We start from the raw sequence: 19307 nt of genomic DNA, 5'->3' as shown, positions 1-19307 counted from the left end.
AACAACAGTGGACCCAACACTGAACCCTGTGGGACTCCACTAATAACATTAGTCCACAAAGAGCAGCACCCATTGATTACCACCTGTCTTCTGTCTTCTCCCACTCAAACATCCTTTTATCCATTGTAGCAGCTTACCCTTAATACCATTCTGCTCCAATTTGTACAGTAGCCTTCCATGCACAACAGTGTCAAAAGCTTTCCTGAAATCCAAGTATATGATATCAAAATTATTTTTTGCATCCAGTTCATTTGTAACCACATCATAATAACCAATCAAATTTGTCAGACAAGTCTTTCCCTTAACAAACCCATGCTGTGTCTGAATTATTGCTGCAGTCTTGTCTAGATGATCCTGCAGTGCATCTTTAACCAGTGACGCTGTTATTTTACCCGGAACAGAAGTTAAACTAACTAGTCTGTAATTACTCGTGTCGCCCTTCGATCCCCCTTTGTGAATTGGGGACACATTTGCACATCTCCAGTCTGTGGGGACCTCCCCTGAGTCCAAGGATGCTCTCATAATTATGGCTAAGGGTTTGCTTACTTCCTTTGCCGCCGCCTTTAATATAACTGGATAGATCCCATCCACCCCAGGTGCCTTTCTTATGTTTAACTTCAACAATTTCTCCCCCACTTTGTTCTCAGTTATTACGAAATCGTTAAGCACCCTGTTACAATTTGATAACCTTGTGGCGGCGCCTCCATAGCCAGGTGGGAAGGAGCAGCAGTGCGTAGCACACGCTTCTTGATTAGACCGGGGTTCGAGCCCGTCACCACCAAATACGGAGGATGCGGAAAGGTCATTCTGGGAATGACCACCGCATATCCCGGAGCAATATGGCCTTAGTTGCTAATGCTCCTAAAAACCAAATAACAAACAAACAACATAACCTTGTGGCATTTTCAAACCTTAATAACTCCTCATGTGTGAATGTAGATGCAAAATGCTTATTCAGTTTGTTTGCTATCTGAGCAGGCTCATCAACAGTTGAATCATCGATATCAAGTGGACCAATCAGATTCATCCCCTTCCTTTTAGAGTTTATATAAGTAAAGAAATCCTTGCTGTTTTTCTTAGCATCCTTTGTCAAAGATTTCTCGTAATCTGCCTTCGCTTGCCTAACCTCCTTTGTGACTTGATTACAGACTAGCTTATATATACCATAGGCTTCTGTGTCGCCTGATAATTTATATGCATCCCATGCATTTTTCTTCTCTGCCACGAGTCTCATTAGTTCATTTGACAACCATTTAGGCCTAAAACTTGAACAATATTTCTTAATAGGTATGAAATGTTTAGTAGCTTCCACTATTAATTCCTTGAATGCTTCCCATTTAGAATTTGCTGTTGGTAACATCATCAGTTGGTCCCACTGTACAGAATTTAAAAACTGTCTGAGACCACTATAGTCACCTTTACGGAAGCAAAAACCCCTTCCTTTACCCTGATGGTAATTATATCTTTAAGTAAATCCCACATCAGTACACTGTGATCACTGCCACCTAATGGTTCCTTTTTATCAGCAAACTACTGTAATTACTTGAATTCAAGTTTTAAATAAACATTTGCTAAATAAACATTTGCTACATTTATAATAAATATTCTGAAAAAAATCATTAAAAATACAGTTATTCTAAAAACAAAAAAATACATATTGTTAATGCAAAGTTTAGTTATGTTTAAGCACCCACACTATCTGTCTGAATAAAAAGTGAGCTCTTAAGAAACATAAGCAATCAATAGTATGATTGTTTAAAATGGATCTAATTTTAGTACATATTTGATTAGCAGCAGAAAACTCCCTTTCAGATTCTATTCTGGTACTTTTGTACTGAGATTATCGTAGACGATCTCAGTCCATATTTTCTAGGCTTTGACTTTTTCTTTGGCAAAAATAGTTAAGTATTTCATTAATTTCCAACTCTAATTCATCTTTTAAAATCTCATTGGAATCAGGCAATTTCTTATTTTGGAAAGAATTTGCAGAACACTGATGTTCTGTTCCACGTTGGTCTTCCATGGTTCAATTATGTTCATTTTCTGAAGGAGAAAGACGTTTTATTAAGTGAAGCATAATTTTCACTATAGTATCTTTACTGAGTCTGGGAGAGAGCAAAGAGTGGGTATAAGGAATAAAGAGTGCAGTTAAGGAATTCTCCACATATATAAATGCAAAGAAGAGAAGGACAAATCAGATCGGATGCATATGTAATTGCGTGGGATAGTATTAGATACCCCAACTGATGTTGCAGATGAACTCGACAGTTTATTTACAGAAGAAAAACCCTTTACGTCAATGAGAAATTATGGGAGTGAAGTTGAAAAATATGTAATTAATGATGTTGAAATATCACATGTTGATTTAATGAGAAAACTTTCATTCCCACCGGCAAGTAAGGTTCCTTTGGGACCTATAACCTATAAACTTAAAGGAGGTGGCAAGTGAGTGCATTGAACCATTAAGGCTAGTTATGAGAGCATCACTGGAATCAGGAGAGATTCTGTTGGATTGGTGTAAATTGGAACATGAAGGTGATTCTAGGAGTGTAACGGGAAATTACCGACCGGCCAGTCTAACTTCACAGGAGGCAAATCATGGAGGCAATGATCAAGGGTGGAATTCAGGATCATTTAAATGGAAATGGAATTCTGTAGGATACACAGCATGCTTTTGTAAAGGGAAAATAATGTTTAACAAATCTGGTTAACCATTTTGACCGGTCACTCATGAGATGGATTTAGAGAATAATTTCGACATTGTTTATTTAGATATCAGCAAAGCATTTGACTCAGTCCCACAGTTCCCACATGAGCAGTTACTTTATAAGTTGAAGCAGGCTGGAATCAGGAAAAATCCTTAGATGGATAGCATGATGGCTTGAGTGCATCAGGCAGGGGGTTGTGATAAATGGTTATTCCTCAGATTGGGTTAATGTAAGAAGCGGGGTTCCCCAAGGATCAGTATTGGGACCAGTAATGGTCCCAATACTGATCCTTGGGGAACAGTCCTGGTTTTTATCTTAAATGACATCTATGAAGGGATATAGGGTGTGATGTCTAAACCTGCAGATGATGTAAAGATCAGTAGAGTAGTTAATGATCGCTGCCAAGCAGAGCTTCTTCAGAGTGACCTAGATAGACCTCCAGAAAAGTGGCAGCTATATGCTTTAATTCAGCAAAATGCAAGGTCTTACACCTGGGAAACAGCAACTCCAAAATAACTTATACACTTGGTGGAGTTGAACTAAAGTCAGTAGTGGAGGAACAGGACATGGGAGTTACAATACGGTCAGAAATGAAGTCCGAGAATTGTGGACATGTTGCATGGTGTCCTATCGATGATTTATTGAACATTTTTAAGTAAGTAAATTAGCATTAGCATTAGTAGAGGCATACGATGCAAGAAAGCAAGCTTATTCAGCATCAGCCCAAAAAAAAAAAAAAAAAAAAACCCTCTCCCATTTCACCCCTCCGTTCGTTCGAAATACCTGTCCAGTTGAGCTTTAAATTTGTTTAGGCTATCAGCTTCAACAACAAGTGATGGAAGTCGGTTCCACCAACCAACCACCCGCTGGCCAAAGGCAAATTTCCGCACATCTATCCGACATTCGTCCTTCCTCAATTTGAATTTATGCCCTCTGAGGTGATTATTCTGAGAAAGATGAAGAATCCCATTGGCATTGAGCATGCTCAAACCATTCAAGGCCTTATACACCTCTATCAGATCACCTCGCCGGTGCCTAGTCTCCAGACTCTGTAATTTGCAAAACTTAAGCCTTTCTTCGTAAGAGCAACCCTTTGTTCCATTTACTAATCTTGTTGCCCTTCTCTGTACCCGTTCCAGCAGCTCTACATCCTTCTTGAAATGAGGCCTCCAGACCTGTATACAGTACTCAAGATGTGGCCTAACCATTGCCTTATACAAGGGAATAATCACCTCCTTATCCCTGCTAGAAAAATTCCTGTATATCATTGACAAGACACCATGAGCTACTCTTGCAGCTCGTCTGCACTGCTCAGAGAACTTCATATCTCCCTGCACAATTACCCCCAGGTCCTTTTCATTCTCCACCACTGTCAGTGTGGTACCGCAGAGTTGATACGTTGCTCTGGGGTTACTGTTTCCCATATGCAGTACTTTACATTTGTCAATGTTAAACTTCATTTGCCACCTCTCAGCCCATCTGTTCAACCTTTCCAGATCCTGTTGCAGCAGCATAGCGTCAGTAGTGTCCTTGACGACCCTGCCAACCTTTGTATCATCTGCAAACTTGGACATTAAACTTGATATCCCATCATCAATATCATTCATAAACACCGAAAACAACAACGGACCCAACACTGAACCTTGAGGAACTCCACTAATAACATTAGTCCACGTTGAGCAGTGTCCATTGATTACCACTCTCTGTCTTCTGCCACTCAACCATCCCCTTATCCATAGCAGCAATTTGCCTCCAATGCCACACTGCTCCAATTTGTGCAGCAGTCTTCCATGTGCAACAGTATCAAAAGCCTTTCTAAGATCCAAATATATAATATCAAAGTTATTCCCTGCATCCAGTTCTTTTGTGACTACATCATAGTATCCAATCAAATTGGTCAGGCAAGACCTGCCCTTAACAAAACCATGCTGCGTCTGAGCTATAACTGAATTCTTGTCTAGATGATCCTGCAGTGCTTCTTTAACCAGTGCCTCCATTAATTTACCTGGAACAGAAGTTAAACTAACAGGTCTATAATTACTTGTGTCAGCCTTTGATCCTCCTTTGTGAATTGGGGTTACATTTGCACATCTCCAGTCTATGGGTACCTCCCCTGAGTCCAAAGAAGCTCTCATAATTATGGCTAGGGGTTTGCATACTTCCTTTGCTGCCTCCTTTAATATAACTGGATAGATCCCATCCACCCCAGGTGCCTTTTTTATGTTTATCCTCAACAATCTCTCCTCCACTTTCCTCTCAGTTATTACAAAATCATCCAGCTCACTGCCAATGTTTACTTTACCTACATCATTCTCCTTCCTGAATAACTCCTCATGCGTGAATGTAGATGCAAAATACTCGTTTAGATTGTTAGCCACCTGAGCAGGATCCTCAACTGTTGAACCATCAATATCCAGTGGACCAATCTGATTCATCCCTTTCCTTCTCGAGTTCAAGTATGTAAAGAACTCTTTTCTGTTTTTCTTTGCATCCTTTGCCAAGGATTTTTCGTAGTCTGCCTTTGCCTGCCTAATCTCCTTTGTGACTTGGTTACAGACCAACTTATATCTATCATAGGCTTCCATGTCACCCATTAATTTATATGTATCCCATGCATTTTTCTTCTCTGCCACATGTCTCATTAGTTCATCTGACAACCATTTAGGCCTAAACCTTGAACAATATTTCTTAGTTGGTATGTAAAGCCTGGTAGCCTCCAAGATTAGTTCCTTGAATGCTTCCCATTTTGAGTTTGCTGTTGGTAACATCATCAGTTGGTCCCACTGTATAGAATTTAAATACTGTCTCAGACCATCATAGTCGCCTTTACGAAAACAAAAACCCTTCCCTTTACCTCTGATGGTAGTTACCTCCTTGAGTAAATCCCACTTCAACACACTGTGATCACTGCCACCTAGTGGTTCATTTATCTGCAGGTTCTTAATGCATGAAGAGTCACTACTGATAATCAGATCAAGAGTATTGCTCCCTCTTGTTGCCTCACGAACATGCTGGTGTAGAAAACAATCATCCAATAAATCCACAAAAGCCTTGCTAGTGTGCGAGTGACCAACCCACAAATTCCAGTCAATATCTGGGAAATTAAAATCCCCCATTATAAGACTCTGATTTACTGGCCCACTCTATTTCCCTGTACAATATCTTATTATACTCATCAGAGTCATTAGGCCTATAGCACACTCCTACTCTCAATTTTGATTTCCCTATGCTTATGTCACACCAAACTGATTCGGCACTGCCCTGTCCATCGATGTCGACTGGCTTCACTTCCTTGGACTTTATGTGTTTCTTAATTAATAGCATAACCCCTCCTCCCCTCCTGTCCTGTCTATCCTTTCTATACACATTGTATTCCCCAAATTCCAGTTCCGCATTACTTATATCTGTGTGACACCACGTCTCTGATATCCCAACAATATCTGCCTTTGATGTTTTGAGCAATACCTCAAATTCATCAAATTTATTTACCAAACTCCTAGCATTGGTGTACACGCAGGTATACATGCACCTGTTTCTATTCTTAGCTACCCTAACACAACCCATGTGTTTACTTGTAACGCAATGACTACCAGCAGTCTCTGAAATATCCTGCATCTTGTTTTTCAGACTTCTGCTCATTTCAATAGAAGCAGTGCAAGAATCACTTCCACCTCTGCCAGTGGCTACTGTTAATCTATTAGTCCTTGTATCCCCCCCAACTAGCAGTTTTCCGACCCACCTAACACTGCCTCGACAGCATCAGCAAAAATTCTTGCACTCTTTCTATTTAAGTGTATCCCATCCCTGTAGAAGCAATCTCTCCTGTTAACAAGTACAGTCCAGGCTGAAAAAAATTCTACCCCTTGAGCCTTGCACAATCCCTCCAGGGCCGAATTGATCGACAAGGCTCTCATCATATACTCCCTCCTATCGTGTCTGGGCAGAATTGCAGACACTTTCAAGTTCAACCCTAATTCACGGTTTTTTTTCAGCAGTGACCTGTACTTGCTAAGTAATTCCGCCGGTCTCCTACTCTTAATATCATTCGTGCCAACGTGTACAACTATATCACCTTTTGTGCCCTTAAAAGATGATATCCGCTCTACAATGTCATCAACCTTTGCCCCTGGCAGACATACCCTGGTCCTATTCCACCTATCCTTTTTACAAAGCATGTTCCCCGTTTCCCTGACAATAGAGTCACCAACAACTACTAGTTCCTGTGGGACCAGCGCATTCTGCCTAGGGGGCTGCTTCTGTGTTGCCTGATGACCAAGTGCAAGCTCTGGCGTTGATGTGGGCAGCTGAGAGCTTGATGGGCCCCTCAATTTATTTCCTTCGAGGGCATCCACCCTGTCCTTCAAGCTCTCATAAAGGCCCATAACAACGCTGAGTTGTCGCCTGATTTCCTTGCACTCCTTACATCGTGCACACACAAAGACATCCCCCTTGGCAGTATCATGTCCCATACCCAACTGCTCCGCAAACATCAAGCAAACAGTGCATTTTAATAGACTGTGATTCAGAGGGCAACTGGCCCCCTCAGTTCTCCCCTGAACCACAGCACTCCCATTAGCTTGAGCCTTTTGCTTTGCTGCTCTGGTTAGAGTCATGATTCCAATGTAATTCAATAAAATTTAAAACAAAAATTAAATCCTTAAGTTATATTATATATATATATATATATATATATATATATATGGATATATATATTGTTTTTTTTTTTTTTTTCGGTATCTAGTGTTCCCTTTATACAACTTCCGTATCACGTGTACCACTATAGTTATGTATTAATTATTTGTTACGATTAAGTCGTTATATATATTTATAGAGTTAAAAATACAATTTAATTGACAATAAAATTTATCAAGATTAATAGATTTACTGAATAATTGACAATATTATATTATGCACTATACTACACTAAGCTTATGCTATCGTGTAAAAATGGCGGGAATTCACGAACGAGTATCAAGTATGTATTAATTATTTGTTACGTTTGTACTCTAAGTCGTTATATATATATAGTTAAAAGAACAATTTAATTGCCAATGAAGTTCGACAAGATTTTCTAGTAGAGATAAGGACGTCATAATCACGTAAAGGTGATTTTATAACCTTTATATGATTAAATTATAAACTTTATTTATTTATTTTTTAAATTAGTACCGAAAAACCGGTATTTTTGTATGTATCAATACCGGTCTTTGAATACTGAAAAAAAATTACAGGGATCCCGGTATTGTAAACCCTAGTTACTACTACCTATATGCAGTACTTTACATTTGTCAATGTTAAATGTCAGTTGCCACCTCTCAGCCCATCTACTCAACTTTTCTTGATCCTGTTGCAGTAGTGTACTGTCATTAACAACTCTGCCAACCTTCGTATTGTCTGCAAACTTGGACATTAACACAGATATATCTTCATCATTATCGTTAATAAATACAGAAAACAACAATGGACCAACACCGAAACCGGGGGAACTCCACTAATAACATTAGTCCGCAAAGAGCAGTGTCCATTGATTACCACTCAGTTTTCTCCCACTCAACCATCCCTTTAACCATAGCAGCAATTTGCTCTTAATGGAATACTGCTCCAATTTGTACAGTAGTCTTCCATGTACAACAGTATCAAAAGCTTTCCTAAAATCCAAATATATGATATCAAAATTATTCTTTGCATCCAGTTCTTTTGTGACCACATCATAGTATCCAATTAAATTGGTCAGGCAAGACTTCCTCTTAACAAACCCATGCTCTGTCTTAACTATAACTGCAATCTTGTCTAGATTATCCTGCTGTTCTTCTTTAACCAGTGACTCCATTATTTTCCCTGGAACAGAAGTTAAACTAACAGGTCTGTAATTACTCATGTCACCCTTTGATCCCCCTCTTTGTGAATTGGGGACACATTTGTACTTTTCCAGTCCATGGGAATCTCCCCTGAGTCTAAGGAAGCTCTCATAATTATGGCTAAGAGTTTGCTTACTTTCTTTGCTGCCACTTTTAATATAACTGTATAGATCCCATCTACCCCAGGTGGGCAGGAGCAGCAGTGCGTAGCACACGCTTCTTGATTAGACCGGGTTTCGAGCCCGTGACCGCCAAATACGGAGGATGCGGAAAGGTCAGGGAATGAACACTACATATTCCCGGAGCATTATGGCCTTAGTTGCTAATGCTCCTAAAAACCAAATAACAAACAACATCCCATCCACCCCAGTGCCTTTCTTATGTTCATCTTCAACAATTTCTCTTCCACTTTGCTCTCAGTTATTACGAAATCATTAAGCTCCCTGTTAGAGTTTAATAAGCTTCTGGCTTCCACTTCCCTACAGAATTCTTCATGTGTGAATGTAGATGTAAAATACTCATTTAGTTTGTCAGCTATCTGAGCAGGATTATCAGCAATCGAACCATCGATATCAAGTGGACCAATTTGATTCAACCTCTTCCTTCTAGAGTTTACATAAGTAAAGACATGTATACTGTTCCTCTTTGCTCCCTTTGCCTAAGATTTCTCCTAATCTGCCTTCACTTGCCTAACCTTAATTGTGACTTAATTACAGACTAGCTTATATCTACCTTAGTCTTCTATGTCACCTGATAATTTATATGTATCCCCTGCATTTTCCTTTTCTTCAAGGAGTCTCATTACTTCACCTGACATCAATTTAAGCCTAAACCTTGAACAGTATTTCTTAGTTGGGACGAAAAGCCTAGTAGCTGCCAACATTACTTCCTTGAATGCTTCCCGTTTAGAATTTGCTGCTGGTAACATCATCAGTTGGTCCCATCATTTAGAATTTAAAAAGTGTGTGAGACCACTGTAGTTACCTTTACGAAACTAAAACCTCTTCCGTTTAACTCTGATGGTAGTTATATAAATTTGAATAAATTCCACATCAGCACACTGTGATCACTGCCACCTAGTGGTTCCTTTATCTGGAGATTCTTAATGCATGAAGAATCACTGCTGATGATCAGATCAAGATTATTGCTCCATCTAGCTGCCTCTCAAACAAGTTGTTATAGAAAACAATCATCCAATAAATTCACAAAAGCTTTGCTAGTGTGCTAGTGACCAATCCACAAATCCCAGTCAATATGTGGGAAGTTAAAATCCCCATTATAAGACAATCTGATTTACTGGCCGACTATATTTCTTTGTACAGTTTTTTATTGTACTCATCAGAGTCATTTGGCCTATAACACACTCCCACTCAATTTTTCTTTCCTAGTGCTTATGTCACACCAAACTGACTCAACATTGCAATGTCCACCTATGTTAACTAGATGCACTTCCTTAGATTTTGTGTTTCTTAACTAACAGCATAATGCCTTCTCCCTGCCTATCCTGTCTATCCTTTCTGTACACACTGTACTCCCAAAATTCCAATTCTGCATTCCTTATATCTGTGTTACACCATGTCTCTGATGTCCCAACAATATCTACCTTTGATGTCTTGACCAGCACCTCAAATTCATCAAAGTTATTTACTAAACTCCTAGCTGTGGTGTATATGCAAGTATATATGCACCAGTTGTTACTCTTAGTTATCCTAACACAGCTCATATATTTATTTGTTCCATGATGACTCTCAGCAGTCCTTGAAATTCCCAGCACCTTGCTTTCTAGACTGCTGCTCATTCCCATAGAAGCAGTGCAATAATCACTTTCACCTGTGGCTAACATTAATCTATTAGTCTATGAATCCCCCCAAGCTAGCAGTTTTCCAACCCACTGAATGCTGCCTTGTAGCATCAGCAAATATCCCTGCACCCTTTCTATTTAAGTGTGTCTCATCCCTGTAGAAGCAGTTTCTACTGTTAACAAGTATGCCCACACAGAAAAATTCTATCCAATGAGCCGTGAACAATTTCTCTAGGGCTGAATTGATTTACAAGGCTTTCATCATATACCCCTTCTTATTGTCTCTCAGCAGAATTGCAGACAGTTTTAAAATTTAAACCTAACTTGCGACTTTTTTTTTTCCAACATTGATCTGTACTTAAGTAAGTCTGCAGATCTCCACTCTTATGTTATTAGTGCCAACATGTACAACAATATCACCCTTTGTGCCTTAAAAGATGATATCTGCTCTACATCATCAACTTTTGCCCCTGGCAGACATGCCTTGGTCCTGTTCCACCTATCCTTTTTTGCAAAATATATATTCCATCTTCCTTACAATAGTCACTAACAATAACTAGCTCCTGTGGGACCATCGCATTCTGCCCTGAAGTTTGCTGCTGTGTTGCCTGATGCACAAGAGTGAGCTCTGGCATTGAGTTGGGTCTTTCCAAATACCTGTCCAGCTCAGCCTTAAATATTTTTTTAAGGCTGGGCTAGACAGGTACTTGGAAAGAACAGAGGGGTGAAATGGGAGTTTTTTTTTTTCCCTTTCTTTGGCTGATGCTGCATAAGCTTGCTTTCTTGCATCATGTGCCTCTGCTAATGCAGCTGAGAGCTTGATGGGTTCCCCCATTTTAATACCTTCAAGGGTATCTACAATGCTCTTTGAACTCTCATAGATGCCCATCAGAATGCTGAGTTGGCGCCTAATTTCTTGAAACTCTGCACCTAGCGCACATACAAATATATCCTCCTTGGCAAGGTGTCATGGAGGATACCATGTCCTGTTCCAGAAAGTCCGCAAATACTGTATTTCACAAGTTGCACATTTTTTTTAGGCTGTGATGCATTGGAGAATCATCCCCTTCAGTTTTCCCCCTGAGCCACAGCACTCCTGCTACTTTGTGATTGTTGTTTTGCTGTTCTAGTCTGCGGCATGATTTCCATTTAAATACTATTTAATTGATTAACAGTGAAAATTAGTAAGGTTAATAAATTTAATTGACAATTCTATGCCAAGCTAATACATTTGATACATATTACGCTAGCTAGTTCTTACATTATACCTTATGCTATCAAGTTACGCTATACCGTAACAATCACGTTAGTTATTCTTAGCATAAGTGCAAAAGATATATGCCCAACAAGTGATTAAAACCTTCAAACTACTTATTTATCACAATTAAAAACTTACTATTCTTCTGCACTGCTGATTACGTTCTATGATATTTGTGCCAAAATACCACTACAATAGTAGTACAAGCAAGTCATAACTTACAAAAATCACTAGTTAAATTTAAAAATAAGTTAACAAACGCTACAAAATCTATTTAATGTCTTTGTAAAACGCAATTCAATATGTTAATTAATCGAGAATACAGTAGAAATTACCAAAATACTTATGTTTGCCTGAGCTCAATTCTACAATTTGGTGCCTTCTAATCTTTTTTAATCTCCTCGTTTCCCCTCTTTTTATTTTTTATACGGTTAACTCTTAGCTTGTCTCTTTCTTGTATTTATTTATTAATTAAAGTGGTCCCAGCCAACCAATGGTAATCCTACTGTCAGTTACACATAATTTAGCAGTACTCTGATATACTCCCTCTCCTGTTTGCCCAAGTACAGGGAGGGAAAAACTGCCATGACCAAAAATGATTGATATGAACAAACTGAGAATAATCAATTACATGAAAAATAAATATACATATAATTAAATTTCAGACAAAGTCCAAACTTCATTGGAAAGAGCTACATCTGTTTAGTCTGTTGGAAAGCCAGCAGCGCAAGGGGCTGCCGAGAACAGAAACGCCGGCACGAGGAGCTGGAGTTGCAGTGGATATAGCAGACTCGTGCCTCCACCTACAAAACAAAGCCTTTCAGAACAATTTCGCAGAACTTTAGGTAATTTGGCACTACACCATACCGCATTACAAATCCAAGGCTTCCAGATGCAGAAGAGTCTTCTACCTAAGAAATATTGCAGTTACAAAGGCCTGGAAAGCCAAGAAGTTCTCCCGTTTATTAACTAGAATTGTCTCGCAGCCTTCTGCCATAAGATTGATATTACTCACCGGGGATACCAATTCAATTCGTAGATCGCTGTACTCCTCACAGTTGTACATAACATCATATTTGAAATAAACAGCTGATAAACCTTTTGACAATTTGTTGAAGTTAGTGCAATATCAGTGCAACTTGTTGCAAACACAGTTTGTTTTGATGTGAGCAATAAAACCACTGGATGAATTATTTCTTTTAACTTTGTCTAATTATGCATACAATAAATGCATTTTACTTTAAAGTTTGAAAAGCTTAGGATACAGATACCTGTATTTCTTTTAAGTCAATAAATGATTTAATTCTTTTTAAATTTAAGCTCTCATTATTTTCACTGTATTAAAATAAAAAATCAACTTTGTTTTTGCTTCTAGGGTTTTATTATATATATGTTCTTATTTTTTATATATATATATATGAATTTACACTTTCCCACAATTTGCATCTTTTTTTTTCTGGTTCCCAGAAAAACAAATACAGGGTTTTACTGTGTATATATATATATATATATATATATATATATATATATATATATATATATATATATATATATATATAATAAAATCTTGTATTTGTGTTTTTACACATATACACACACCATGATGTGGTTCTACAGTTAAGTTTGTATAATTGCAGAACACACATTGTAGTAGTAGTGGCATGTGATGCAAGAAAGCAAGTGTATGAGCTTATGCAGCATCAGCCAAAAAAAAAAAAAAAAAAAAAATCACACCATTCCCTCCAAATGCCTGTCCAGTTCCTCCTTAAATTTATTTAACGTATCAACTTCCACAACGACAGATGGAAGCTTGTTCCAGCAGTTAACCACCCGCTGGCTAAAGGCAAATTTCTGCACATCTATTCTACATCTGTCTTTTCTTAATTTGAATTTATGCCCCCTTAGGTTCGTAATCTGAACAAGTGGAAGGATCCCATCAGAATTCAGCGTGCTCAACCCATTCAAGGCCTTATACACCTCATTCAGATCACCGTGCAGGTGCCTAGTCTCCAGCCACTGCAATTTGCAGAACTTAAACCTCTCTTGGTAAGAGGATCCCTTCATTCCCCTCACCAATCTTGTTGCCCTTCTCTGTACACGCTCAAGCAAATCTACATCCTTCCTAAAATGAGGCCTCCAGACCTGTACGCAGTACTCAAGGCATAGCCTGACCATTGCCTTATACACAGGGACAATCGTCTCCTTTTGTGTGTGTGTTCTTCAATTATACTCGCCATGGCATTCTTGGTGCATATATAGTACTGAAATTATAATACGATTCTAAAAATAACAAAATTATAAAACAATTGCATTAAAAAAGGTAAAAACTATTATTTTGATATTCATTCAAAACAAATTCATAGATCAGCTGTACGTTCCCCCTCAGAATGAAATTACTGTCAGAATGACAATCTCTGACAATTTCATTATGTAGTGATCATTCTCATTTTTTTTTTTTTTTTTTTTTTTGGCCTTTCCCTAAACGTAGTTGTAAAATGGAACTATGATTATAAATTTTTTTATTTTTTTTTTTTAATTTCAGTTTTACTGCTAATTAAAACCTGTTGCAAAAGGAATTAGGTCAAAAGAAAATTGGGGATAAATTTTTTTGAAATTTAAAAAAAAATGTTTTAACCATATGCTTTCCACAGTCTCGAGTATTTTGAGTAAATGTGTGGTTGTTATAAATGTTTGATTTTTCTATGATTGATCAGAGAAATTATGCAATCCCTGTATAAATTAAACACTAAAATTTGCCTGTGGAATTAGTATTAGCAATGGCTTATGCTGCACCAGCCAAAAAAAAATAAAAATAAAATAAAGTAACAAAAATAATTCAAATAAAATAAGAATAAAAATAATAAGAGAAAAGGAAAGGAAATAGACAACCTATGCATTTTCCTCCTCCAGTAGGTTATCCAGCTGACCTTTGAATTTCTCCAAACTGTCAGCCTCTACCACCCATGTAGTTAACTTATTCCAGTAATTTCTAACTAGGTGGTGAATTAAACATAGGTGTTGATTCAACTGGTGAAACAGTCACAATTTTTATGACAGTATCTGAATTGTGACATTTTACTCACTCCTGAAGAACTGAATGTGTAGATTTAGAAGTAAAAGATTGAAGGTAGGTGGAAGGGTGGAGTGATGTATGCCAGTAACCTCTTGTTTTTACATAAACAGAAGTTTTGGCATTGACTTTATTTAACTGTATCTATTGGTGATTAATAAAGGGTTTTCCCTTTAAATAAAAAGAGATGTAAAAATATTTTATTTCCCAATGCTATTTACAATCCCATAAGTTTTTTTTTTTTTCTTTTCATAACCTAAATATTCTTGTGTATGGTCCATTGTAGCCATAGATGCAGATGTACTAAAAAATTCAGAATAAACAGTCATTTACAAAAAGCATTTGTTTCGATTAAAATCATAGTTTTCAGAAAATCTGCTTTATAGAATGAACTGGATCCTGAAATATTACTTAAAAATGGTGTTTTATAATAAGCAAACATGTATTTATTTTTCCATTCACTGCTCATTTATATAAATTGAATATAGATTTCAATTATTATTATTATTATTTTTTTTTTTTTTTCTGGTTTTAGAAGGACCCAATTCGAGTTTTGGTAACTGGTGCTGCTGGGCAGATTGCCTATTCACTTCTTTATTCTGTGGCAAAAGGTGATGTATTTGGTTATGACCAGGTGAGCAGTTATTCTTTTTAAATAAAATTAATCAGATCTATAAACATTTGTTTGACTGTACTTTTTTGTAAGGTGAACAAAGCATGGTCATGTGCAAATTTTTTTTCATTAATTATATGTGCTGTATATTCTGTATGTACCCTATAGTTACCAAGTTACAAGAATTTGATTTACTGCCGCATTCCTTTTGTCTAACAAGTATCCATACCTTCCTGAAAAACTCAAAATTAAGTGTAGATCTAGAATTAGTTGTCCATATGCTTCAGCTTGCCATTTAAAAAAAAAAAAAAAAAAAAGGTGAAAGTTATAAAATGCTAGAATACCTGTGGTGAATATTTTGCCAAAACTGTTTCTGAGAAGAAATAAATATTAATATCGACGTAACCTCTCCCTCGGCTCCCTTCACTGCTAGCTAAGGCGTCAGTGGGACAGACTTAGGTAATAAAATAACTAATTGATCATTTTTACATGTATATTCATAATAACTGCACAATCATACACCAACCATTATTAAAAATATAAATAGTGTTATGTTATATTAAAATAATGATGTAAATAAATGAAATAAATAGAATGATATAATTCCACCGGATAAAACTGATAAAAAGGTAACTGTCTGTACAATAAAATATGAAATTTTAAACTGCAAAGAATTATTTACAATAAAATAATGTAGATAAAACACAGGATGATAAAGGTGCTAAAACACCGTAGTTTTCAGAGGCATCCGCCTCCTTTTTCAACAGCGAAGTTTATCGTACGGCACATCCTTAAATATCAGCAGGCTCACGGTTCTCAGCACGTGTTTCTACAGGAGCATGGGCAGTATTCTCATGTGCACTGGAACCGGAAATGGCTCGGGAGCATGCCAGGTGGAACCGCTCATTTATTGCTCTCAGAGGAACAAATCTGCAAGCTCTCGAGCTATTTGCGGTCCCACAATCTATGTGCCCAGTTGATGATAACAGCTTTGTCTGGGGAGATTTGATGGTGCTCCTCCCAAAAATGTTCTGCCACAGCAGACTTCTCATAATCTGCAGTCTTTATCGTGTTCATATGTTCTCCCAGACAATCTTTGAACCGACATTTCATTTCACCAACATAAATCTCCCCAGACAAAGCTGTTATCGTTGACCTGGCACATAGATTTTAGGACCACAAATGGCTTGAGAGCTTGCGGATTTGTTCCTCTGAGAGCAATACTATTAATAGAGATAGGAGAATCTGCATTCATCCCCTTTTCGAGTTGTTGTTTTGGTTTTTAGGAGCATTTTCATCTGGCTCATTTAAAAATTAGAATTTTTAAATGCAAGTCTGCATTGACTTTATTAGCGGGAGACAAACAAGTAACATGTCTTCTTCCGATGGTTGATGGAACACACTGAGGCGGGCAGCAGGCAAACGTTTGTTTATTGCCCATCTGATGCGCAAGTCAAATCTTTTTCAACTATCACATAAAAAAAAAAAAAAAAAGATCGCATTAACTGGAAATTTGCATCATGTAGAGTGAAAAGTGCTATAATTTTTTTAAATAGCGGTAACTGAAAAATGCATTAATCAGACTCGCGTTATGCGAAGCCTGGCTGTATACTATATGAAAGGTAATATACAGTATGGAAAGATTATTAACCTTTTCCAGTGTACTTATGCATAATTATGTTAATAGCCCCCCTAACATAATATATATATATTAAGTGTTATGTATATAGAAGTCTTTCCACAGGGCTGATTTTGTGGGCTAAAAAAATCAGGAATAACTACTCACTGGGAGGGAACCCTACTTCCTCTGCCTGAGATTGGCTAACATATACATATGTATATATACATTTTTCAAAGTTGCTTCAAGTATGATTCAAATAATGTGTCCATTTATGTATTAATTCTCTGTCTTCAGGAAGTGCCACTATCTGTGTTGCTAAGTAATTGTAAACATACTGTTTACACCTGTGTGTTTAAAGTTACATGTTTTTTTACAATTGATAGATAGCAGCATGAAAATAGATTTTAAAATTGGGAAGAGGAGATCATGCCTGTTAGCCGTTATTGTCCAGTTTTGGTTTATAAAAGCCAAAATTCTCTGCAATTCAGATCCAGAGCTTAACAAAATCAAATCAAGCAATCATAAATACATGTAGGCAATAGCATTATATCAAAGAGAAGTAACAAGTTTTTTCCATTTTTATTTTTATATTCTGATTTGATTTTTGGAATAAGTTCACTTTAATATTGTGCAGCCAAATCATGTAAGAACAAATTAATATTTAAAAGCATTTACAAGCAAAGCTTTCATTTTTAGAAACTTTCTGCTCAAAGACCATTCACGTTCAAGGAATTCACTCTTGGAAGAGTAAAATCATGTGTATATAGTTTATATAACATTTATTATAAATCATTAATTTGCATAGCATAAAGGGAGGGGGTATCTCACGTGGTTTAAGCTTGTTTTTATGTGTCTGTTCACTGAGAATGGACTCTGTCATGTGAACTTTAAATTCATGATTATAAATTTATCACTGAGATAGTGAGACATTTTAATATAACTTGGTTGGTTAGAGTGTTCTGCCTAAAGGCAAGTCCTTAATCATGGAAATTTATACAGGCTACTTGTGGTCTTCCATTTTGTTCTGCCTCTATGTATAGTCATGTGAACTCAAGCTGGTTTACCCATTTAAGGGAAGATGGGAAAAACCCCAGGATAACCAGGAAAAACCAGGATAACGATGGTCTAACCCAAAATCAAGTGAAAAGGAAATTGAATATTCCTCCAGTCTGAGAGAACTTGAACTCGAACCTTTTAAAATGGGTGCCAAGTGACTATGTTAATACAGTCAGTCCTTTTTCAAATATCACGTGTTTACACTACATGTGTAAACGTTCCCCAGTTCATAAATTGGGGAACGATATCGTATATAACATGAACCGAATTCGCTTATGCACGATTCGCCTTTGGGTTTACAAGAAATGGCAGTCAAACGCAGAATCACTCCAACTGAACGCAACACCATAGGAATGAAGAGAAGATTCTGAAAATGAATTTGTTTTTTAATGTGAAGGGAAAACACATTTCACCATAATAAAGTAAAAACCCACACAATTCCAACTATCGGTATTATCACAAATTCAATAAGATCGAGTTTACTACCTGTTTATAACAGATTCCACTAGCAGAAACGCAACTGGAAATTGTTTTTATTGTTTTATGGTAGTTGACCTCCAGAAATGTACTTTAGTAAAATGTGAGGTGTTAATTGTGTGTATCTGCCTTTACGGTGTTGTTTATTCAGTTGCTACACATGCACGTAGCTTTGTAATTTTCATTTTGTAATTGTGCTTTATTACCTAAAAATGAGTAAAATACTTAAAAAGGTGTGAAAGGGAAGTGTCCTGGTGAAGACACTACAGATTTAGAGAGAAAAAGAAAAGCAATATCAATAGACAGAGGCGGGGTGGGTCAAAAATTCTTACCCAGGAAAATTTGTAGCGGCCTCATACTATCATTTATGGCCAAAATCACACCTGCCTCTATCGTCTTCTGGCCTCCGGCCCACCGGGGTTTCCCTGTATGGCCAGTTCACCTCTGTCAATAGAGAACAAATATAAAATTGTGAAACACTGAGTGAAATGAAAGAGTAAACAAAGCGAAAAAGAGTCAAAGGACAAGTCTGCTTATGATAGAAGCAAAAGCATTAGCAATATTTTATTATGTAATAGTTGTAATAAAATACACAAGTATTTTATTACAATTATTTATTGTGTTTGGTAATGTTTTGGTTACAAACGTGTGTTCAGTCTTGGGTGGTCAGCACATAACCCTATTTTTCCCATAGGGCCTGTTATTTATGTTGCATGATTTTGCATTGCACGTGGGTTTCTAGGAACACAACTATCATGCTATACAAGGACTGACTGTATATGCTGAAAGACATAATTCGTGGGATACCAGGTTCCTGGGCAGAGCAATGCTGTCACCCCCCTCTC

General features: G+C 37.3%; 1 protein-coding gene across 1 annotated transcript in view; it reads left to right on the top strand.

The window, feature by feature from the left end:
* Positions 1–19307, top strand: part of Mdh1 (malate dehydrogenase 1) — a 64886-nt gene that overhangs the window by 7581 nt on the left and 37998 nt on the right. The window contains exon 2 of the mRNA XM_090386903.1: positions 15231–15329. Within this exon, the coding sequence (XP_090243029.1) occupies positions 15231–15329 (99 nt within the window). The remainder of the gene's footprint in view (positions 1–15230; positions 15330–19307) is intronic.

The sequence above is a fragment of the Mastigoproctus giganteus genome, chromosome 12 (genome assembly GCF_048544385.1).
Source record: "Mastigoproctus giganteus isolate SK-2022 chromosome 12, ASM4854438v1, whole genome shotgun sequence".
NCBI lineage: Eukaryota > Metazoa > Arthropoda > Arachnida > Uropygi > Thelyphonidae > Mastigoproctus > Mastigoproctus giganteus.
This window is presented reverse-complemented; position numbering and strand designations above follow the sequence as displayed.